Source organism: Phoenix dactylifera, chromosome 16, assembly GCF_051530095.1.
Source record: "Phoenix dactylifera cultivar Ajwa chromosome 16, Ajwa_hap1_PhDact_Kaust_v1.1, whole genome shotgun sequence".
Taxonomy (NCBI): Eukaryota; Viridiplantae; Streptophyta; class Magnoliopsida; order Arecales; family Arecaceae; genus Phoenix; species Phoenix dactylifera.
Window position 1 is genome coordinate 19,270,247 of NC_143205.1, and position 24,475 is coordinate 19,294,721.

General features: G+C 38.6%; 2 protein-coding genes across 5 annotated transcripts; both read left to right on the top strand.

Moving 5' to 3' along the window:
* The first annotated feature begins 2,097 nt into the window (after nucleotides 1-2,097).
* Nucleotides 2,098-13,060, top strand: LOC103717222 (uncharacterized). Of its 4 annotated transcripts, XM_026808779.4 has the most exons (13): nucleotides 2,231-2,863; nucleotides 3,126-3,213; nucleotides 7,105-7,221; nucleotides 7,314-7,503; nucleotides 7,745-7,911; nucleotides 8,091-8,265; nucleotides 9,625-9,692; nucleotides 10,806-10,887; nucleotides 11,597-11,654; nucleotides 11,753-11,877; nucleotides 11,976-12,068; nucleotides 12,169-12,239; nucleotides 12,341-12,871. In XM_026808779.4, the coding sequence occupies exons 3-13, from the start codon at nucleotides 7,139-7,141 to the stop codon at nucleotides 12,465-12,467; spliced, it is 1,239 nt and encodes a 412-aa protein (XP_026664580.2). In that variant the 5' UTR covers nucleotides 2,231-2,863; nucleotides 3,126-3,213; nucleotides 7,105-7,138; the 3' UTR covers nucleotides 12,468-12,871. The 4 variants fall into 4 exon arrangements, with proteins under 4 accessions (XP_008803754.3, XP_038971021.2, XP_026664580.2 ...); XM_008805532.6 differs by lacking the exon at nucleotides 3,126-3,213 and having other exon boundaries at nucleotides 2,098-2,863; nucleotides 12,341-13,060; XM_039115093.3 differs by lacking the exon at nucleotides 3,126-3,213 and having other exon boundaries at nucleotides 2,145-2,863; nucleotides 12,155-12,239.
* A 1,231-nt stretch (nucleotides 13,061-14,291) lies between these two features.
* On the top strand, nucleotides 14,292-23,576 carry LOC103717214 (dehydrogenase/reductase SDR family member FEY-like). The gene is made up of 8 exons (XM_008805522.6): nucleotides 14,292-14,826; nucleotides 15,345-15,465; nucleotides 17,396-17,513; nucleotides 18,704-18,840; nucleotides 21,832-21,933; nucleotides 22,170-22,262; nucleotides 22,791-22,863; nucleotides 22,966-23,576. The coding sequence occupies exons 1-8, from the start codon at nucleotides 14,576-14,578 to the stop codon at nucleotides 23,226-23,228; spliced, it is 1,158 nt and encodes a 385-aa protein (XP_008803744.4). The 5' UTR covers nucleotides 14,292-14,575; the 3' UTR covers nucleotides 23,229-23,576.
* Nucleotides 23,577-24,475: the final 899 nt, after the last annotated feature.

The following is a 24,475-nucleotide window of genomic DNA, read 5'->3' on the forward strand; positions in this document are numbered from 1 at the left end:
CCACTGAGCTACCACCTCAGTGGCATAGCAAAAAAGTTTTTAATATCTGAAACTGTGTTATATGGAGGCTATTATTTGCTATGTAACTGAAAATAGTGACAAATTACGGCAAAAACCCATTGCTTTACTTTTCTGTAACTCACCAGATAATGCTTTGGAATCATGCATCATTTTTGAATTGTTTTTGGGTAGAAAATTTTTATTTTAAAAAACAAACACTATATTTCATGAGAAGAAAACTGGGGATATGATGACTGTTACAATTGTTACATAATGTCACGTCCCCGCTTCCGCGGAGCACGTGAGGCACCTAGTGCCTACGTGGGGGCCATATGAGGGAGGAAACACGGGGCTCCCCTGCCAGATATTGTTCGGTTCCGGGGCTTCACGCAAGCGTCCTTCACCCCTTCCCGGTTTTGTTTTCTACCCAAAACGCGTCTGCAGGATTAGGAGACACCCGCCTCATATGTCCAGGCTCTAGAACGAGTCTTTCCGATGTGGGACTATTGGACCTCACATCCTTCCCACCATCGGACAAGAGCCATCCTCGGCTCTGATACCAAATGTCAAGTCCCCGCTTTCGCGGAGCACGTGAGGCACCTAGTGCCCACGGGGGGCTATATGAGGGAGGAAACACGGGGCTCCCCTGCCAGATATTGTCCGTTCCGGAGCTTCACGCAAGTGTCCTTCACCCCTCCCCGGTTTTATTTTCTACCCAAAACGTGTCTGCAGGATTAGGAGACACCCGCCTCATATGTCCAGGCTCTAGAACGAGTCTTTCCGATGTGGGACTATTGGACCTCACATCCTTCCCACCATCGGACAAAAGCCATCCTCGGCTCTAATACCAAATGTCAAGTCCCCGCTTTTGCGGAGCACGTGAGGCACCTAGTGCCCACGTGGGGGCCGCATGAGGGGGGAAACACGGGGCTCCCCTGCCAGATATTGTCCAGTTCCGGGGCTTCACACAAGCGTCTTTCACCCCTCCCCGGTTTTGTTTTCCACCCAAAACGCGTCTGCAGGATTAGGAGACACTCGCCTCATATGCCCAGGCTCTAGAACGAGTCTTTCCGATGTGGGACTATTGGGCCACACACATAATGTTAAAGATAATGATGATAAATCATGTACCATGACTGTCATGAAATTGGCAACTTTGATAACTCGAATTCTTATCTTGATGTCATGAATATTTACATCATAAAGGATGTAGTTCAAAGCCATGCATTGAACCTTTAACACAATGTGATTGAATTTGATTTCTATAAATGTTGATTATGATGGTTTCTTGAGATAATTTCATTTTACTTACATAGCTAATTGTCACTTTTCAGATAACTACATAGTTAATTGTCACTTTTCAGATAACTCCATAGAACATGATAAACCTAATACTAAACAAAGAAAAGCTTATTAGTCGATTGTATCAAGGAAATAATCCCCTTTGCATATTGTATCCATGAAATCTAAGTTGCCTACAACCTTCTAACCATTTTTTCATGACTTTTAAGTACATCAGAATTTAGCGTAAAGAGTTGGATCCATCTTATTTCATTGGGATCTGAGTGTTGGAAATAATCATTGCTTCCAAGCATTACTAACTAAATTAGCACAACATCGCACTATCATCATGACTAGAAGAACAACATCTTAAACACTTATTTGGTTGTTTCCCATTTCCTAAATACTAATAAGCAATAAAACATGAAAAATAACTCTTAGAACAGACAAGTCTCCCCTGCGTCTTAAGAAATTTCACCAGCAACCAGACAACCCCTAAGACAAGAATTTGATGCAGCTATATGCATCGTCCGAGATCTAATGTTAAACTCCATCGTCTCGTACCTTGCAAGGCATGGTTGCCATGAAAGCTTTTATTTGTATGCGTCTATTATTATTATTATTTTTTTGGGCCCCAGGGATGGGGTGAGGTGGTTGGGGTGCACCAAAGATTTCGTGGTGAAACTGGGACATTTGGACAACTAGGCCTGGTGGGCTACGAAGCCCAGCCTCTTCTTGGATTCACAGGCCGGAGTAAGCACTAGTCCAGCCCAATATGTTGGAAATTAAGAACACGCACGGTATCTCGTAAATGATGAAGAAATTATATCCTATTTCTAGACCTGCAAGTCCTCAGGTTCGCCACGTCAGCAATCTAATGAAACATGGTGTGAAGAGTCCAGATTCCGTCGGCGAATTAAACACCCTCCTTCTCCCTGTTCCTTTTCCTTCTCGTTCTGGAAATTGAAGGAAAACAAAGAGGCGACAAAAAGAAGAGCTTGAATTTCGAAATGCCCGTTGTCCGTCCTGTATCCACTCCCTCCAAATCCTAACCCTAGTCCTCTCCCTGATCGACCGCATGATGCCCGATGAACGGCCCCCGGGTCCCGATGTCCACCTCCATGTCCCCAGCTCCCCTCTCCGGCCCTCTCCCCTCCTCCTTCTCCTCCTCCGCCGCTGCCCGATCGTCGCCGGCGCCCCTCCAATCCCATCTCCCTTCTCCCCTCTCCCTCGGCCTCCTCCCCCTCCCCCCGGTTCCCGGCTCCACGCCCCGCCTCCCGCCATCCGGCCTCGACCCGGATGAGAGCGCGCCCATAGCGAGGGTGAGGCTGGCGGACATCGCGCCCTACGAGGGGGCGCCCGGCGCGGCCTACGTTAGGGCGGTGGAGGCACTGTCCGGGTCGCTTATGAGGCACAACGCCGTGGTGATCGAACTCGGGAGGGAGGAGGCAGTGGTGGTTCGGTGCGCGCTCGAGTCGGTGAGGATGTTCTTTAAAGCAAGAGCGCAGTGCAGGAGTGGCGGTGGGGGATTGGTGGGTTGGGGAAAAGTGGGCCGCGAGGTTTACATCTACCGCGCCGGGAGGTAGGAAACTGATGCAAAGTTGTATAAAAGTTAGTTTTTTGTGTCTTCTTTTTTTCTTTCTATTTTTTTCTGTCTTAATTTTGGCTCGCGATTGCTGAAATTATGGAATACGATGATGAAGAATTCGTTTCGGGTTAATTAATATTTTTAGCCGTGACTCTGATACTAAATACAGAAAATTGGAACTTTATTGTTCTAAAATGTTGGGGTCATTTCTTGGTGCAATGGTTAAAGTCTTGGGCTGACGAGCGCAATGGCGCAGGTTCAAGTCCCAGGGCCGCTACTTTGTGCAAAAAAAATTACCAATCCCAGCTCCTTGCAGCACCCTGGATTGCCAGGACCATAACTAGGTAATAGCCATTCCTTATTCTTATTTGAAAATTCATGGTTGGAAGCAACTTCTTGGTCAGATTACTGGAGTATTTGCTGACTTTGGATCAGTTTTGTTTCTTGAAGTGGCACTGAGTTATCACAATGGACAATTAGATGTGTATGTATCTGTATATATCCAGTCTTGAAGGTACAAACAAAAGGCATGGTTGTTCTAGAACTATTGTAATTATGAGTAAAGAGATTACCTCTGATGGATCTTTTGACAATGGGTCATTGTTGGTGTATATTTCTGTTTTGCAGATTGCCTTTACCAAATATTATTGGAGTTGTAAATTGGTGCATGCACATCTGGTCTAGGTGCATGCTTGTTTTGATGGTCGCTTAACTTCCTGTAACTTCAAATTTTTGGTCAGGTGTCCCTATGGGCCTTGAATAAATATTATCCTACTGTGAAAGGGTAGGTGGAAAATTAGTTCCTAATTTGAGTTAGATTACAAGCACTTTTATTTATTTGAAGAATAGGACATTCCCTTGTTCTGAGCAAATGTTTGATCTATATGTAGTTGCATACTAGTAAGTGTTATGGAGCGTTTAGGTGACTAGGAATTTCTTTCATGTTATGAGAAGAGGGCAGATCTCAAGAGGAGTCTAACTATGAGTTGAGCATAAGAAGTGACAGGAGCTGGATGGTGCATGATAAATTTGAAAATTAATCTTCATAACATTTTGGAACATTTATTTGTGCATTGAACAAACTTTTAAACCAAAGTTGATGGAGGTTTGAAATCAAAGGGAGAGGATTTGAATACTTCTATTTCAGAGAAGTTTAGCCTTGGATGGGAGCAAGCATTAGAAGTGGACTTATGCGCACAACCCTCGATCATTGGAATAAGATTTGCTCTCTAGTTTCTTGTATTACATGGGTTTATGCTTGTTCCCTTTTCTCAACTTACTTTTTTAATTTGTGTGTGCATTTTGCAAGCCACTTTTTTGACATTTCGCAAACACCATTATTTCTTCAAGACATCCCTGCTATGCATAATAACTATCAGAAATACTAATGGGCATCTTACATTTCTGGTTAGTTATTTCATAGAAAAGCTGGTTAAACAAGCTTAGACTTTTATGAATTGCTTGTTTAGGAGGTTTGCTTTTAGGGTTCTGTTTGCAGATGTGTATATATTATGTTTTATCTAGAAACATGTTGATGAGTGAAGCATGATAAATGGATTACTCTTTCAGGGTTTTTTTGGTTCTGTTAAGAATGTTCTGTCAACAATTTATTTGAGGTTTTGGACTAGTTTGTTACCTAGATCTTATCACCTCTTTGGTAATATGCTAAATTTTAAACAATAGAGGTGTGAGGCAGGTGGATAGGGGAGTTCTCGACGGCTAGGTGGTGCTCAACACCTAGGGAGGCACTCAGTACCTAGGTGCAAGGTGGGTGCTTGATCAAAACCACCGCTGCACCAATGGCAGTGGTAAAACCACCATCCCTTGCAGTGTTGCAGGCACCACCAGAAGCAGTATAACCACCATCCTTGGTGGTACTGTAGGAACCATTGACAACGGCAGAACCACCACACTCGGTGCTACTGCAGGCACCACTAGTTGCAGTTTAGCCATGGCGGTGTTGCAGGAACCACTGGCAGTAGCATAACCACCACCATTGCTGCTGATGGTAGCTCCATTCACGCCTTTGAAAAAAGAAGAAAAGAAAGAGGAAAATAGAAGGAAATAGAGGGAGAAAGCATAAAAAATAAGCTTACCTTTCCTTATCATTTGTTGCTTCACCACCACCTCCACTCTAATGGCTTCCTTGCCATGACGCCACCTCCACGTCTGCACCATCATGCTTCACTACCTTGTTCACTTCTTGTTGCTCATTACTCATTGCTCGCCGCTCACCGCCAACCAGCGGCACCCACCCACCAGGCCATCAGATTAGCTAGGATTTCATTGATAGGACGAGAGGAGGAAATGGGAGGAAGAGTAATTGGGAGGGATTAGGGAAGGTGAATGGGTAAAGTTGGAGACATTTGGGGTCCAGTAAGTGATGGTCCCTAGCTCATTAACCTAAACCTGCTTCATACCTAGCCTATGTGCATGCCTTGTGGCGTGCGGATTTCTGGGGTCAACTGGCCCAATTGTAGTGCTGGGTGCCCGGTGCCTAGGCAGCCGCCCAACCCATTATTTAAAACAATGGTAATATGGTTGTTGACTTAAAACCTTTATGCATGGAGAGGATTTCTTTGACTAGGTCTTCCAATATTGATGGATCTCCTTGGTCTTGTTATATGGATTTTATTAAGCTACTTTTTTTTCTTAGGCCTTGATAGGGGCGTGCACAATTGTAGGTTATTTTGGGTAATGTCAGGCATTATGTGCTCATGGGCCATATTTTACCATAGGCCTGCACTTTTTGTGGATTCTGTAGGGGATGGCTGATCACCTACATACAAGGGTTGGCCGATCACCTACATACAAGGGTTGGCCGATCAATTAAAAGTGATGCAACAATGAAACCTGACTAACTTAGTTCAGGGAGATTTTTTTGTTCACTTTCTTTTATGCCAAGTTTAAGATTCGTTTGCCCTTAAGCTATTAGACTATTATCTGACATACTTACAAGTGTGTAATTGTTTTGGTGTCTGAGGTGATGAGTCATGTTTTGCACCATCAAGTTCCATCAATCTGTGTGTTATGAAATTTGAACTATTCAACTGATGTACTTGCCCAAAGTTATATAGATAGTTATAGTTAATTAGAATGTCAAAATCAAAGATTTTGCTCCTAGTGTTTGTTCAGGTCCTCTTTGGATGTGCTTAAAATGACAAGTTGATGGGTGTTTGCTGGGTATTTTGAGATTTAATTTGCTCTCTCATGCACAATTTTTGATTAGGCACTCCAATGGCTTCAATGACTTTAAGGAGACAATTGTTTCTTCAAGCTTTGAAGGAGCCAGATGTGATGTATGTTGATATGACAATGATAGATCATGGATGATGTTGCAATGGTTCTGATGTGATGGAACATGTTGATGTGAGGATTAGCTTTCATGTCTTTAGAGATGGCATTGTAAGATGGACATGTTGGCTACAGATGGGACTAAGTGGATGAGTTGTTTAATAACCTTTTTTGAGGATAGTGTTTTGCTGAGAGTGTAGATGGATTGCTAGACTCCATTTTTCTGTTACCTTATGTTGATATTCTGCTACTTAGCTAAGTGCTTTTTCCTGTTGTTTTTGTAATACTTGTTTTTCGTACCTGAGCAACGTAGGAATTCTGTACACTTGTGTTCAAAGAAAATTAAGTATAGAAAGAGACATGGGTCCGCCTGTTGCTATGCACTTATCAGAGGTTCCAGGTTCAAACATGGAAAGTGGCATTCCTGCTGTATTTCTCAAAAAAAGAAAGCTAACTGTATATGTGTATGAACAGTCACCCCCTATATGATTGGATATAGGAAGTGGTGACTTGTTGTTCCTAACACTTCTGTCTGTGTTGGTCATTATCATAAATAAAGATGTATGGCACTATCATATCATAAATAAGGATGTATGGCACTATCTATTTTTAAGGCCAAAATATAAGAACTGGAACAATTTTGTAGAATACTTTACTTGATACAAGTGTTAGACAACATCAAACACTTTTAGTGGATGAAAGACAAATCCTTGATTTTCAAGCCACTTGATGCTTCATTATGCTGCCACTAGAGTTAAGAGAAGGGTTATTGTTTGTATTGATCGAATGCAAAGGTTGTAAAGTATAAACTGTGGCGAAATGTTTCCATGCATTTGTACAATATGTCATGATTTTTAAAAAATTTACTAATAATTGGGTGAAATATATATTTATATTAAGACATGATTAAAATGTTTTGTTTTGATTGTAATGCATGTTAGGGCTTTGGAAGATGGGGATTTTTCACCCCCATGCATGAGTGATGCTTTCGGATGCATGGGAAAGGCAGCTCGTGCTGCACTGTGTGCAATAGCAAGGCATCTTCGCCTACGCAGCGAGTAAGATAGCATTTGTGGATGTTAGTGTTGCATCTGGTTGAATTGTTTTTTAGTGATTTTCTCCTGTGAATGATAGTGAGAAATTCTGGCAGTGTTTTCAACCATCTGCTTGACGATACCCCACTACCTGCCAATGAGGTCTCATCATCAGTGTTGGTTGCAGCCTGTTCTCATGCCTCATTACAGAATGGCAAGGGGCATATTGGAGGAGGGAAATCTTTGGCTAATGAAGTCGAAAAAGGGTTGTTGACCTTAATTGCTTCTGACAGTCCTGGGATCCAGGTATTTAGCTGCTCCTTTCAGTAACATATGAATTTTGAGCAATTAGTAGTCATAAGGTTCTGGACTAGGCTTCACTTGCCAATGTTTCTCATTTATTTCTCTTCCCATTTTAGCTCTAAAACTTTTATAAATATAAGGAAGATAGCTGGTATGCTTTTCCATCATACATCATTATTTCACTGTTTTTACATTTGGCTACTTGCGTTCCTTGAGATCATTTGCTTAGTTACTTCTTTGATAGGTTTGTGACCCAAATGGTCATTGGTACCTAGCAGATGGGGCGTCAGGTCCTGGTGACCTATTGTTGGTTACGGGAAGGGCACTTAGTCATGCTACTGCTGGTCTTCGCCCAGCTGCCTCATATAGGACTACTGCTGACTCTTGTTCAGGAATGATGAATGGTGGAAGGTTTGAATTTACTTTAATCTGGCATTAATTTATGCACATAATTTTGCTTAACCTTGACCCTTTCTATATGCAATAATAGTGTACTGTCAAGTGTCAAGCGGACAATTCATGACTTTGTGCACTCAATTGATACTTGATTTATTCATAATACCTGACTTATATTGTCTTTCTTTTTGTAGGGCATCACTGACATTTAGACTAATGCCTCAAAGCAATGCTATATTGGATTGCTCCCCAATTGCAGCTGCTGGCCATGTAATCCCACAAAGTTACCAACCAATATCTGTGAGCCAGTTTATGGATGACTTGTCTACTGAAGAAGATGTTGCGTGCACCCATCCTGATAATACTTATGTGAGTTTACTATTTTAAGCATCTCCTATCTTCATATGTATTGTTTTTTCTTTTCCTTTCACTTTGTAAACTGTCTAATACTTAATTGTGACATGGGAGAAAATAGGAGATGCTGCTCTATATTGTTTGACTAAAAATTCTGGGACATTATAATTGCCATTGTTATAGAAGACTGATATCCTAACTAGTGGAGGTTCAAAAAGTTTGTACCAGTTCTATCTATGACTACTATCGGACAGTTATGGATGAAGCAAAAAAGTATAAAAATTGAGCTTCAATTCTAGCTAGAAACTAGATAAATCATTTCAGAGTTGGCTTCTGTGGATATCCAAGAGTTGATCCAAAGTAAAGAATTTATGTCAAACAAGAAAAACAACATTTTTCTGGTTGGAGCCAAAAGTGTTAGGCTTCTAGACTTCTAGGGCTAGGAGAGTAGGGACATGTCTAGGTGGGATTTTGGATAAAAGAAAACATCTGAAAAATCTAAGGAACATAAGAGGGATTTATGACAACTGATATAAATTGCATCTTCTGATATTGTTAGTGCTTCACAACTTTATAATCACCACATAGAATCTCATAATGATCTTGAATAGCTGAAGTTGGAATCCTAGATGAAGAGAGTTTAAAGAAAGGAGGTCTAAACAGAAGTGAAGAAAGAGGGATGCCAGTTCAGTCTGTTGTAGTAGAAAAGCTGAGGATGAAAAGAAGAAAGAAGAGCAAGAAAACAAAAAGAGAGAGAACAGAGGAATGTTGCTAGAATTTGAGAAAAGAATGAAGACAAAGCTCATCATGTTACTTGGTGTTCCTATTCCATCATCATTTTCTCTTTAGCAAAACCAGAACTCATAGATTACCTTGTACTTTTCTCAAACTTAGGATTACTTTATGCCCTTTAATGGCTTATTGCTTCATGTTTTCTCGGTGCATTACTTGTAATCCCTCATTAATAACGATTACATTATGACCTGTTGCTTGATGACGTTTTAGGGAATAGAAAAGATAATGTATTTGTGCATACGGTCATATCCTTTTGTTTTTATCTGGTCATGTTCACAGCATTCCCGCACCCTCACCACTACATACAAAAATTAAGATAAATGGATTAGAATAAGTAACAAGCAATTCTAAATTGCTAACATTATCCAATAATGTTAATGAGCTATAAGGAACATTCTCATCATATTTTTTTTGAATAGAATGTGTAGTACTGTTTCTAGCAGGTTGTAATCCATTTCATTATGTATCACATGCAAGCGACTGTCTCACAATTTTACCATGACAGTAAGCATTTTTTGCATATTGGTAACATATAACTGATTTCTAGCATTTCCCTTTCTGTTTGTGCTTCTCTCTTAGGTGGCGTGCAATGATCACGATCTCGTTCGGGAACCATCATTGAGAAGTGTCCTTTCAGACCCTCTATCGTAAGTTTCTACATTTATATTTATTTATTTTTAAATGTTTTCTCATCACTTCTTTTTGCAAACCACCGTACCAGGGAGGAAGATGGAAAGTCTGATTGGTTCCTGTCATTTGTTGACATTATTTTGTCACCTATCGCATAATTTTCAAGTCTGCCACATAAGTTCAATTTCATGACAAATGGTACAATTTTATCTGTCACTTATTTCAGTAAATGGGTATCCATTGTTGTTCTACATTCAGTGTCATCTTCTACATATCCAAGATCTCATGGGATAAGCCAATAACAGAACTAACATGATTTCAGATAGTCATAGTACCTTGTTCTTTTGCATTCCTCAAAATGAATCTCTGGTCTAGTTATCCATTGACCTGTTTTACCTGTAATTGCACCCTTTTGTAGTTTCTCTTATATTATCTTTTGTTCAGTCCCTGTTTAACAACTTCTAGAAAAACAATTTTCATCTTTCCTTTTCTTTGAGATATCATGTCCCTGTTTCATTATTTTCATCAATTTTGTAGTTTGAATTATATCAAACTTAGTGCAGCTACATTGATCTACATCTCTAGTTTCATCTTTTCAGTCTTGAGTGGCTTGAGTGGTGTGTAGATCTTCTTGACCTTTTTTATAAAATCATTAACAGCCAATATACCTTTTCTCAGCTCAGTTAAAGCCAGACATATTTTACCTTGGTCTCATTTTGTTCTTGTGTATCTTGATCTTTTGCCACTCCTTGAGGAAGATGTTCAAGAATCTAGATAACCTTTTCCTCTAGTTTCCATTTGAACCTCAATATTTTACAATAGCATTTCTTTTAGGTAGCTTCTTTACCTTTTAAAGTTTGAACTCTTCATTCTTCTATATGAGTAATGCATGCTGCAGAATGGATGGGTTTGCATATTTTGGTTGTTATCACATGAAACTAGGGCACTTAAATTTATTCAAATGCTATTTTTTATGCTTACGTTTGGCAGAGTAGAGAAGCTGCAGGCATTAATCGACTTTGGCTGCTTGTCAACAAAGTGATTTTTGGATGATTTGTGCCCAATTTTGTGCTTCTGCTGACATGATACAGTTTCTCATGGATTTATTTCGTCAAATTCTGTTGTTACAGGGGTGCTTTCCTTGAGGATGCTATGGTTGTCTCTTGTGGACATTCATTTGGTGGCCACATGTTGAAGAAAGTCATAGAAATGGTATGTGTGGATCCTTCTCTTTCAGTCTTCATCTATGCTCTGAATGATCAGTATATGAAGTACACTGATACAATTTTAGTAATTGAACTAAAATTGTTACTTCTTAGATTAGCCTCCAATAAGAAACAGAAAATAACTAGCCAGATAACATAGCACTTGTAGGAGAGAAAGTGAGAGCAAAACTGAATGTTGTTAACTTGGGTAAAGTTGTGGGTTCTCAATTTAAAGTGGAATAAAGGTTGCTGACTAGTAATTGCTCTCCTTTAAACTGCAAATTTTTGAGAAGAGTCAGTATAGGTTTGTAGAAGCAGAAATGGCACAAGAGGTAAAATTGAAGAATATTGGCAGTTGAAAAACAGCGACATTACTGAATTTAAGAGGATTGTAGGCTGAAAGACTTAGGGCTAGTTATTGGCTTTATCTGGAAATGCATATGTGATTTGGGAAAAAAAGTCTTTAGAAATATTCCAGTCACTACCACCCAGGGTATAATCTGCAACTTTGGTGGTATTGCTGCAGTGGGTGCTATTTTTTCTTCAGCAAATTTCTAATATAAATTCGAAAATTCATGTCATGTTGTATATTTTTACGCTGGCTTCTTTTAAATCTATTGTTTCATATCTTCCAATTTCTTTGTTTAGCGGAACATATTATCTGGATAAAGAAATAACTAATGTATTGCTCTCTTAATATTTTCTTTCTCAATCAGGCTAGGTGTACTCTATGCAATGCAGAAATTGATCCTGGGTCCTTGGTCCCTAACTTTGGTACATGCTGATCTTGTGCAAGATTTTCCAGTAAAGCTTGGTCCTCCTATATTTCTGACTAATTGTTAACTTCATGTATTCATCGTATTTTCTTACAGCTTTGAGAGTTGCAGCTACAGCAGTGAAGATGGAGGATGACAGGAGACTGTTCCATAATGCTGCAGTCCGAAAACGCAGGAAAGAAGTTGGTGAACAGATGGATGCCCTGAAGAGACTAGGCAAGGTACATATCTGATGATCCATTGCAAAAGGCTGTATTTGATGGCCAAAATAATTTCTATGATTGTTAATTCTTTTTTATTTGTTTTGTAAAATTATCAGGAAAATGGTGAGGTGCCAGCTGATGGTGATGGCCCTAGACTGCTAAAAGGAGTTCAATATCCATTTGCAGTAAATGAGAAAGTGTTGATCAAGGTAAATTCTTTTGTGACAAGCCTGTCGTCATAAAGTTACTATTTGTTCTGTAGTACGATGGACTTATGAAGAAAACATGCTGACAGTACAAAGTATACAGGGAAACAGGAGGACTCCTGACAAGTTTGTTGGAAAGGAAGCAGTGATCACATCCCAATGCTTGAATGGCTGGTAAGTTTGCGGGGTTTTTGTAGTTTTAAGTATATTATGTGTTAAGTTGAAAGCTTAACAAATCTCTAAAACCATGTATCTAATTATAAATTTACTTGCAGGTATCTCCTCAAAATTCTTGACAGTGGAGAAAGTGTACGCCTTCAATACCGCTCTCTCCAGAAACTCCTGTGCTCTCAAGCTGATGACAGGGCACAGCCACAGCCGTTGCTTCAGAGTGGCAGTTGACAGAATTACATTGATGCTTTTATTGCATCCTCTGCCTGCTCTGGTCATGGAGTTCCTCTCTTTGGCCGGTTATTGTACATTTTTGGTCTGGTCCCTGTGTACCTGCTTTTCTTGTTGAAGATTTTTCTGCCAGAGAGGAGAAAGAGAAGGGGAAAGAATGCAGAAAAATCCCTCAAATCTCGTGGAAAATCAAAGGCCAGATTCACCGAGCTCCTGTAACCAGCAAATGATGTTCCATGCAACTGTCACCTGCTGCTGCGTGCAATAGATCTCAAGGACAAATGAAAGTTAATACTAATCGTGATACACAGAATCCAGTCAAATGAATAGTAATGTTGATGTCGAAAAGCATGTTGGTTCAAAAAGGCGATTACTTCTAGTTAAAGTATAATTTGTTGTTCACAGTTGTTTCGGTTGTCTTGTTGATATGCGTTGGTGCTCACTGAATTCATCTCTGGGTTTGCAATGAGGTATCTCCAAGATGATCCAACCATGCAGCCAAAATCACTACTAGTCTTAAAATGAAGTTTGCTGCAGTAATGTTACTGTATATTATCAAGCCTTAAGTTTTTTTTTATGATTCTTTGCACCAACATCTACCTTCATCTGGAAAACGGGCAGGTTCTTAACTGGCCTTGGCCAACACATTGATTAGAGTAGACGTCATCCAGGCCGGAAGTTGCAGCGGCAATCTGGAGCATTTTTTTTTCTCTTTTTTTTTGATATCCAGGGTAAAAGATAAGCAAAGACATTATGTTCGCTGTGGTCCCTATTACACTGTATGTTGTAGCACCAAGTTCAATCAGAACTCTGCAAGTAAGCATGCTTTGGTGAGATGTAGGTGCTCTTTCTGACATTTTGATATCAAACATAGATGCCATAAGTTCCCTCTGTTGTTCATCCAGTCTGCAAATGTTGCATTCAGCTGGAATAGCATACTCCCTTCCAGCTCTTTCAGGGGTTCTCATGATCGGTAGCTAAAATTTTATGTCAAGCTTCCAGGTAAGTACTAAGCTGCATCCTTGAACAGTTTGTAGCTAAAATTGGCTCGACTGCACGGACGGAGACGTGTTAATCACCATAATTTAATCAAAAGCGACAGCCATCCGGAGACTCCAAGTATTTTTTTATTACGAGACATGCGACACTAAAGACCTTCTTGGCTTTCCTCTCGTAAGAAACTGCATGTCTCGACTTACGTACTCCAAGGAAGTCGCTCCACGAGAATGACATTTTCTCGCGAGTGCGGGAATTTTTATGATTTCTCTGCCGTAACATTTGCCAGTTTTAAACATACTTTGGGGAGTTAAAAACAAAATTATAAAATAATAATAAAAACTATAGTATTATAAATTATAAAATTTAAGATATCAGATAGTCGAGATGAATGTTTGTTTGTATTAATTAGAAAAAAAAATTGAATGAGAAATAAGTGCATGAAAGAAGTTGCAGGACTTAAAACAATATAATTAAATATTAGTATGCATATGTACAGCATAAATATAAAAAAATAAAATAAATAAATTATATTTGTTAGATATCAAGCTGATCATAGGCTCAAGCTTTGAATTTAAGTTATAGTTATTTTTAGTTGGATCGAGTCTATTTAAAATTTAACATTTTCTGAGTTCAAGTTCGAATCATGGTCGGCTATAATTAGAAAGTATAAAAATAGAAAAAAATAACTTATAATAACATGGTGAAAAAAAAGAGATAAGAATAAAATATAAAAACACTCCGTGAATAAGTATTTATAAAATTATCTTCGAGAACGACTTTGATGGTTATGACCATTTAAATCAACGTACGGGCGTCGTCGAAAACCTAGGCAACGAGATCAAGTAAATGACGCTCATGGATTCCTATGGGTCCACACCAAGAGGCGAAGCCACATTTCAACAAGCAACGCGCACGCACATTTTAGTTTCGGTCGGGGGAAAACAACTGGCCAGCGTTAATTTTTTAACTCCCCCACACCATTGCTGTGATGGGCCACGAGAGTAAGACAAACCCTCGCAAGTCGCAACCCCCTCAGATCTCGAACACTCCTAGAGTGGACTCAACCCCTCTTCTGCCCTCCTCGAAGAAACGAAGGAAAAGAACGCGCAATGGGCTCGCCGGCCTCTTCATCCTCCTCCTCCTCCGGCGACGGCGATAGGAACACCGGCAGCGGCTGGAGGAAGAAGGAAGATTTGGGTTGGATCGAGTGGGCGAGGGGCTGGTGTAGTATCGTTGGTGAGTTTCTTTTCCAGAGGATCGCTGCCAGCCATTTGGAGAACCCTCTGCCTCTCCCCCCTCTAGATGGGATCACTTGCATCGTCACCGGTGCCACCAGTGGAATCGGTCTCGAGATCGCCAGGTCCGCTTCGTATTCTTCTTCTAAAGATTCTTCTTTTCTTCCCTTTTGTTGGTAAATTTTGATGGCAACTAGTTTGGTGGGTTTCTTAGCTTCATTTTAGCTTAGTTTTTATTTTTTTGGTAGATATATCTATCAGAAGATGATTTCGAGATGATCTTTATTACAATTTTTGGACGAATTTATGCTTATAGATTTCTTCCAGATGCTAATAGTAGTTAGATGTGACGAGGCTTCACATCTGTGTTCAAATTTTCTTTCGAACTTTATTTCACATTTCTTCTTTGACAAATAATCATAGTCAGAGAATGGGAGAATACAACTGTGCAATATTTAACCGACTAGGTTATTCTCAGGTTGGTTTAATTTGAGAATGCCTTCATTTTTCCCTGAATTTGGGTCTTAACAAACAATTGGAACTCCAATTGAGTTTCTATATAGAAGCTTATCTTCTGTTCTGTGTTCCTGATTATGGCCTTTTACCTTTGTGTTAATAATGGGATGTCCATGGACTGGAACAGGCAACTTGCACACTCAGGAGCGCATGTTGTAATGGCTGTTAGAAAAACAAAACTAGCTCACGAGCTGATCCAGAAGTGGCAGAATGAAAACGCTGGAATGGGGCTACCGCTTAATGTTGAGGTATGTACTAATACACTTACTATAGTTGGGCGGAACAGGTTTTTTTCTTATCCCACAAATCATACCCATTGAGTGATTTTTTTCATGATTTCTTTTTTTTTTTTGGTTTTTTTTTTTTTTTTTGCTCAACTAAGCCCTATCGTGAGTTCTTTATTGGACATTTCTAAGAATTTCTAAATCATCAGTGAGGTTATTAGGCTTTTGGTGCTCCACCAGCGTCTGTACTATGTTGTAACTATAGTCTGCTTCGATCTCAGTCTTATGAAACAAATACAACTTCATGGGCCACCATTGGTCAAACATATAGATATCTTTTACTTCTTCGTTTTACTGCAAGAATGGTCATCAGTGATCTGTAAAAATGGGCTTCAGTAAATGTGATTGTGATAGAAAGACTACAAGTAGTATATAGTACAGGACTACAGGGGGAGAAGAGCTCTGGCCTTCAAAAATTAAATGCAAATGGAGTTTTACTACTATAGGGGGACTTGACATGATCAACTGGTAGTACAAAGACACTACAAAGATAATCCTAGCAAGATATACTTTGCAGCATATTTCTTTTCACTCCTATTGAAAGGCAATAGATAACAAATATATGTAGTGGGAGGAGTACAAGAGGACTGCTTCCTGATTTCTTTCTATAAACATAAACAGGAAAGAAAAACAGACAGGAAAAGAAAAGTGATAAGGAAAACAATGTAGAAAAATCAAAATCAATGCATGATAATAAAAGTGATTTTCCTAGGTAGTTGCTTGCCTGATAGAGATGGGGCAACCTTTTAGAGCAGAGATAAAAGGTGGATTGTTATTGTGGGTTTATGTTCACAAGTTCTGGTGCAAGGTTGTTTGTTCCCCTGAATCCAGATTATCAACAGAACTGCCTCCTATGTAGATTCTATAAGTATATCCAAGTTTCTACAACTCCAGTTAAAATAGGCTATTCTGCAAGAACAATAAGCTCAAGTCAAACATCTCTGGCAAATAACTTATTCGAGATTTAACATAAGATATGTTTTTATATTTGAGGACCTCATTGTAAGCACACGAGTTTTGAGAACTTGTTAAAAGCCTGCCAACCACACTCATGTTTTTTGATGACTCTGTGTAGCAGGTTGAATTCTTAACAAAATAAGACTCTGTCTCTAGTTACTTCAGTAAAAGGATGGTGCTCTAGCTCAGGATAAGGGAGTTGTCAAGGTTGAATAGTAGTCAAGGGAGCACGTACAGATCCCATATGGGCTCAAGGCAAGGAGAAGAATAATCCTAAATCTGTGAGATTGGGATTCTGTGCCCTATTATCTTTGCATCAATTCCACGTGACTTCCTTATGCTGAAAATGGTTGCACTACATATTTAGCATTTTTTAACTTCATCTTCTGAATGGTTATCCATTAAGCTTTTTTTTTTTTCTTTTACTTCAAAGATATGATTGCTAGATTAATTAATTATTACATATGAATTTTAAGGATACTGAGGGTGCTCTTCCGCTATTTTATAATATGAGTGCAATTGTTGCCTGATTAATTGCTAGTTAATTAACAATCTATATTGTTGCATAAATCTATGAAAGACAGGCACCCACTCTTATGTGCTCAGGCAATTCTAATTAAAAATTAGGCATCTATCTTATTTGGTTCAGGTAGAAATCTTACATCATGCAAAAGAAAAAAATAACTTTGTTCTTTTTATATTTAGATTTGCATACACCTAAATGTAGAGTATATATCATGCAGCAGAAGTGTATGTGTGATTGCAGGAACAACCTACTAACACCAACAAAATGAAATCTGTTGAAATGTAAAGCTATCTTGACATATGCTGTCATCTATTGAGTGATAATTGCTCTTTCTTATCTGCTCCAATGAATATTTAACTCATGTAAGCTGCTCGCTGATTGATTTTGTTCAATTTTTGTACTCCTATCAAGGTTATGGAGCTTGATCTGCTTTCCCTCGACTCTGTTGTACGATTTGCTGAAGCTTGGAATGCTCGTCTTGGACCATTGCATGCATTGATCAACAATGCTGGCATTTTCACTATAGGAGGTTTGTACGGAACACATTAACATTTGATTTATTATATTTGACTTCGTATTATGACTTGTAATTTCATTATGTGCTAGTTTTCTAGCCAGCTGAATGCCTCATGGTTTCATTTTATTTTATTTTTTTTAATCCTGCTATAGATCTTGCAAGGCCAATTGAAATGTTTGTTTCTTTCCATAAAACCAACAAGGCAACAAGTATTGTCGAAAAGATATTCACACAATTTTTCAGAATCTAAATAATTTTGAAAAAAGCTGCTAAAACTTTTGACTAAACTGCATATGATGATTCTAGACAACATACCCTTTATTAATTTTCATAATAATATTTATTAACAGTTTTGTTTTCCTTGACTGCTCTACTTGATGGCATATCGTTAGAGATGTTGCTTCTTGCATTCATGGAATAAAGTTTTCTCATGTGTGCTGAAATTCCAAAGCTTGGTGGGCTATTTTGTTGAAGAGGGTGAACGTGTTTGGATTTGTCTGATCAACCAAATTCTCCAATTATGCTGTATTTTTTACTTCATTTCACTGTTAGTGGGATATATTTTTTTTCCTTTTCCAGATTCAAGGCCAACACTTTTGTTATCATTGGATTCAAACTGAATATAAAACACTAAATAATGCTATGGTCGGAATGGGAAAAGTGTCACTTGTCATGTTATTCAACACGGCACATTCCCAAAATCCAGATAGGATGACAGCATGGTATATATTAGAACACATGAACATTCACACATCTATACAGTGAGCATATAGGATCATGTAACTTGTTCTAGTGTTGCCATATAGTATGAATGTGCTCTGTGATATGGATACGCATGTTCATGAAATCATAAATTCTATGGATACCGAGATGTATTCACATGCTTTAACAAGAACCCTTCAATGAACCAGTAATTTTTCTCATGGCATTTTCTGTGTAGGCAACTATTTTAACAGCTCCTTTGTTGTTTTGTGCCCAAGGGATTGCAATACAGTCTTTTGGGTCATCGTTCGTAAATTTGAACCTCATACTTAGTCCTATTTTGCTTTTAATAGTGGTATCTGCAATATATGTATAACCAAACATATTATTAAAAAATAAGGAAAAACTTCTGCTATTTTGACCTTTTTTTTCTCAACCATTATATAATTCTTAATGTGAGTGCTTTAACCTAGCTAATTTGTTTTATCACTTTTATTTAGAGCCTCAACGTTTTTCAAAGGATGGTTATGAAGAACACATGCAAGTGAATCATCTGGCCCCAGCATTACTGTCAATGTTGCTTTTGCCATCTCTTCTTCGTGGCTCTCCAAGCAGAATTATCAATGTTAATTCCATTGTAAGTTATCTGTAATTAACTACCTTTTAAAGTACTGATACATTCAAGTACATTCTTTTGGTATCTAACTAAAACATCATCTCTTCCATAAATCTTCGTTCAACTTGGAGTTTGTGAAGTATGATAATGTTCACTGATGAAAATCAAGATTCCAGTGAATTTTTTATTTTGCACTACCTTCAGCTATAAAGAACAAGATTCACTTCAAATTTATCCCAAAAATGTCTAAAGCCGGACCGACCCCCTTCCCCCCCCCCTCCCCCCCTTCTTTCTATTTCTCTCTGTGCTATGTGGCAATCTAGATGATTCAGTGGATACTTGGACAATTATTGTACCAACACACCTGTACTCTGTACCATACCCTTAATACTCATCTCAAGCCATCTTCTGATAAAGGAGTGGCTTATCAAACTGCAGCCATGTTTCCTTTCTTTTCCGTCTTCCACGAGCTCTAACCCTGTCCTACAATTCTGTTTTTCTCTTTCTTCTTCCTCATCATCCTCATTTAATTGAATCACATCCTTTTATAGGAGAATGCACTCTTAGAATCTATTGATCATCTCCATAATCTTGTCTCCTCGGATTATAGTATGTAGATATTATCTAGGCACATTTGCCATCAAACTATTTAATTAATGGGATAATGCTCTCCCACCTTTGATAATTGATGTGGAAGAAAATCAGAGAAAAGAGACAAGAAGTAAGGCAAGGATAATCATCCAGATGTCATCCATTAACCCCAGACTCTCCTCTGCTTGCTCTCCACATCGCCCTAATTCTCCATCTCTATCAATAAATCCCCATCATCCATTTCCTATATGCTTTGTTGCATTAACCCTATCACAATCAACTTCCATAACTCCACCTTTTCCTACCTCCATCACTACCATTCACCATCAGCTCTTAAAGTTGTGTCACTATCCGTTATCTACATGTTCTCCATTGCTATCTTGCTACATATCATCTTGATGCCATCTCCGTCAGCTCTTCTATATGGTCACCCACCATTCTCCCTTCTTTAACTGGTTTATCCAACACCTCCATTCTCCATATGCTTACCTTCATCACCTCCCATTACTATTACTGTTAACCTTTCCAATCTCACCTCCATTTCCACCACCGCAGGTCCAAAACTACCATCTCGTCCACCTCCCACAAAGGTCTCTGTTACACAACTTTTGCTCCTTGAGAGAGCTAAGATAAGTTTACACGAAGAATGAGGTGGCTAGCTGGCTAGTTGATTCTTGCCTATCACCCTCGTGTTTTGACCACAACACTAACAATTGCTTTTCTCTTTGCCAGCATCTAGAATCTATACAGATGCACTCGCATCATTTACTGTTCCCATCTCCTTATCTCCTTGTTAGTGCACCCCCCCCCCCCCCCCCCACGAAAAAAAAAAAACCTATCTTTTCCACATCTCCAAGATCATCATCACTACTTCCATCTCATATCATACTTCAATCCTACATCTGTTCTTTCATGCGAGGCCCAAATGTCAAAAAAAAAGAAGAAAACAAATGAGAGAGGGAAACAAGATAGTAGGATGGTGTTCAAGCATGCTGCCCCCTCATCACCTGCTGATTTCTGTTTATCCTTAATTGCTAATTTCCAATTCACTTCTGTCACAGTATCCACACTTCTCCATCATGAGGATTGATCCCATATTTACAGAATCAACTGATATACAGTATCCACCACTACTATGATCCTAAATTCATTTGTCTTTGATCAGAAACAAGCTCTTCATATATGCGTCGCAATCAAGCTGGTATATTTTTTTATGGTAAACTTGTAATGGTCCATGAACATATTATTGTCATTCATCTAGTTAAGCCTCAAGTGCTGGTAATTAGATTATGTTTCAAAGCAATGAATTCATGATTGTCCACATTTGACTTTTGTGAGGACCCGTGCGGGCGTTTGTTTAGTCCCACATCAGCTATAGACTTGGTAGATCTTAGGTACTTATATAAGAGCAAGAAATCTAAATAATACATTCTGGCTAGCCTTTTTGGCCGAGGTTCTAGATTATTTTGTTACAAATGTATCAAAATGGACTCGGCCTATGGCCTATGTGGACTAGGCCCATGGCTTATGTCGACTAGGGGATACTATAGCACGAGTCCATTTGGGCTGACCACGAGCTGATCGTATTGTTTATGATTGGATTTGGACCCTTAACCTGGTGAGGATGCTAGGGCTTAAATCGGGAGAGTATGTGAGGATCCGTGTTGGTGTGTGTTTAGTCCCACATCGGTTATGCATTCTATATATCTTGGGTACTTGTATAGGACCAAGGAACCCAAATAATATATTCTAGCTTGCTTTTTTGGGTGAGGTCCTGGCTTGTTACAATTTCTCTCCTTTGTTTGTTTCATCACGAGTCCAGATTCAAGCTATTATTTTTCTGTGTTGCAAACTGATGATCCTCAACTATGTAATTTTCTTCTCTTTAAAATTCCCATTTCAATTACTTATTGGTTTATTAACAAGACTCCACACTTTTTAATAACAACTTCAAGGTACGTGGCGAGGATTTGCCTTTGTTCAATTTAATTCTCAAGGGTTTATGTTTGTGAATGTTAATGTGTGCTTCCATCAGAGTTGATGATTGAGTTTCTGCTCTCTGCCATCATGTAAGCTTTCATTATTGTACTCTCTATTATAATCCTGATATATGCATAAACAAAAAGACTGGGGAAAAGTGATAGCAGTAAATAACAAAAGCAGCATCCATAAATTATGTCGTCACTAAAAATTCCATTGGATAAATAAGTTGTATGATGATTTTAAAATTAGTTGATTCTCACTTTTCAAAAAAAAAAAAAAAAAATCTTCTTTAAAAAATTTGATTATCTAAAGATAATTCTGAAATCATTTGGTCAATGAAAATTTGATGATAAATTGGAGAAGCTTTCAGATATCTTGGAAAAAAAAAGATGTATCATATGGGATTTGGTTGTATATGTTGTCTTTTTTTCCCTGTAGATGCATGCTGTGGGTTTTGTTGACACAGAAGATATGAATTTGACTTCTGGGAAAAGAAAATATACAAGTTATCTGGGATATTCAAATAGCAAGCTGGCACAGGTATGATAAAGTTCCTCTGATCATTATTGTGTCATTTGTCTTTGTAAAAATGATAGTAGTTCCTTTCATACAGCTTTTCTTTTTTTGTTTTTGTTCTGTTGGGGTCTTCATGTTATTTAATGTTATCTTACAGTTTCATTGACTTTTGCCTGCTACATGATCAAATTTTGAAACTGCATTTTGAATCTATATGAAGTTTTTATGAGCTTGAGGCGAAAATTATATTTCCATATCAGGTAAAATTTAGCAGCATCCTTCACAAGCGAATACCTGCAGAAGCTGGCATCAGTGTTGTCTGTGTTTCTCCTGGAATTGTGCACACAAATGTTGTGAGTCTCTGTACCATTTTATTTCAAATATGTCATAATTTAGTTGCCAATTGCTCTTAGGCATTATTGTGGTGTTTCTGGAATATGCTTCCCTGGTAAACTTGAGTATGGACTTGAATCTTTCATGCCCATCTTAAGGCATTTTCTGGGAAAGGGTGGCCATAAATCCAAGCACTTGTTTTGTATGGGAGACTAAAGTACGAAAAGAACAGCTAGAAATATTTTGAGCACCTCACTTTTTATTGAACAATTTTGTAAAACTGCTAAATCCACCTAGCCAATGACTCTGGTTCCTCAATGCTTGGAATGAAAACCTCTGTTCCCTCAGGGGAGCAGCCAAGATACCTGCGCAATCTTAAGAAGGATTGCTTACTTCTATAGGTATTATTGAGTGACTTATTATTCCCCTTAAAAAGTTGTCGAGACATTTTGAAGTGTTGGGGGCATTGTGCTTCCTTTTTTTTGGATGAACGCATTGTGCTTCTTTGCTGCATGCTTCATGGAAGCTAACATCCTACACAATTGCAGGCCAGAGATCTACCTAGGGTCGTTGTAACAGGTTATCGTCTAATTCCCTACTTCATCTTCGATGCCCAGGAAGGTAAAGAGTCCTCTTCTCGATGGCGGAACTATAATCCACATCACTATTTATTATTCATCTCATCTCAAGATGAAAAGAAGAGATCTTGGTGTTCCACTGCAGGTTCTCGAAGCACTCTCTTTGCAGCCACCGATCCTCAGGTCCCAGAGTACTGTGGGGTTTTGAAGGCGGATGAGTGGCCTGTTTGTGCCTACATCTCGCACGATTGCCGTCCGATGAATGCATCTGAAGAAGCACACAACCTAGAAACCTCTCAGGAGGTCTGGGAGAAGACCCTAGACATGATTGGCCTCCCTTCTGATGCCTTGGAGAGGCTTATTGAAGGAGAGGAGATCCAATGCCGTTATGGGTCTAGCAGTGATTAAGATGTCTGTCTTAATTGGCGAATCGGGACCATATTAAATAACTTTTCCTCCCTGCAAATCTAATGGATATATTTGGTCAAAATCTTCTCAGATCCAGAAACCTAATGCTGAACTTGACATCAATTTACATTTGCTTCGAGTAGGGACCCATCGATATGTCACCACTTCATGAGATGTATTTCTAGGATAGTCTGTGTTCTTGAAAGCTTGTACACTCTTGGTCAGCAACCTCTTTCATGACATGCTACTGAAATACAATTTTAATAATGTCCAAGACATCATGACAACGGGACCTTAATTGTATCAATAATAGTTATTGACCTAAGGCAAAATTATTCTGTTAATCTATATTATCTTCAATTGTATCAGTCATATTTATGTACTCAAAGGATAAGTTATTTTGTTAACTTGCCAAGCTTTCTTGCCCCAACAATTTGATTGCATCTTCCCATCTGCACTCTGTGCATGTATTCAAATTTAGGAGGCGCACATCTCTTTTTCTCCTACCCCAAAGGTAGACCTGACCACGGTTCCGGAACCGCCGGTTCTGGTTTCACAAAAACTTAGAACCTTAATCGGAACCGAAAATAGTCGGTTCGGTTCTGGTTCTAGACAGTTCCGGTTCCAATTTTTCAACATAAATTATAATTTTTTTTAAAAAAATAGATTGTGTAATTAATTTGGAAAAAAATTTAAATACAAATAGATTGTGTAATTAATACAAAATGATAATTTGTACTTCATTTATTATTTACTATCAAAGTAAAATTTAATAATACAACTAGATAGCATTATAAAAAAAATAATAAGTTACATTAAATAAATTTGGAACTAATTTATTTTATTATAAATAAAAAAAAAAATTAGGTTTGAATTTAATTAAAATTAAGCTACCTACGTATCCTCTTGAGGTTTAGAAGAATCAAAGCCCTCGTAGTTCACTTATCTTCATGGTTGAGCAATTAACCTCCTTACCTCAATGATCAATCACTATCATTGCCGCCGGCTGTAGCGATCCGCTTGTTCCAATGTCAAATAAGTCTTCACCGTCCTCAAATGTATTATTTTGTAATCTACATTATCTTTCTCCAATCGTCAACGCATGCTTGGGCTTCCAAAATGCCCTTCAAACTAGCCGTTTTTTAGTTGTTAGGAGGGGTAAAATAGTCGTTTTTTTTCTGGTTCCGGTTCAGTTCCATCAAACCTGGAACCTTAACTGAACCATATTCCTCAAAGTTTCGGTTCGG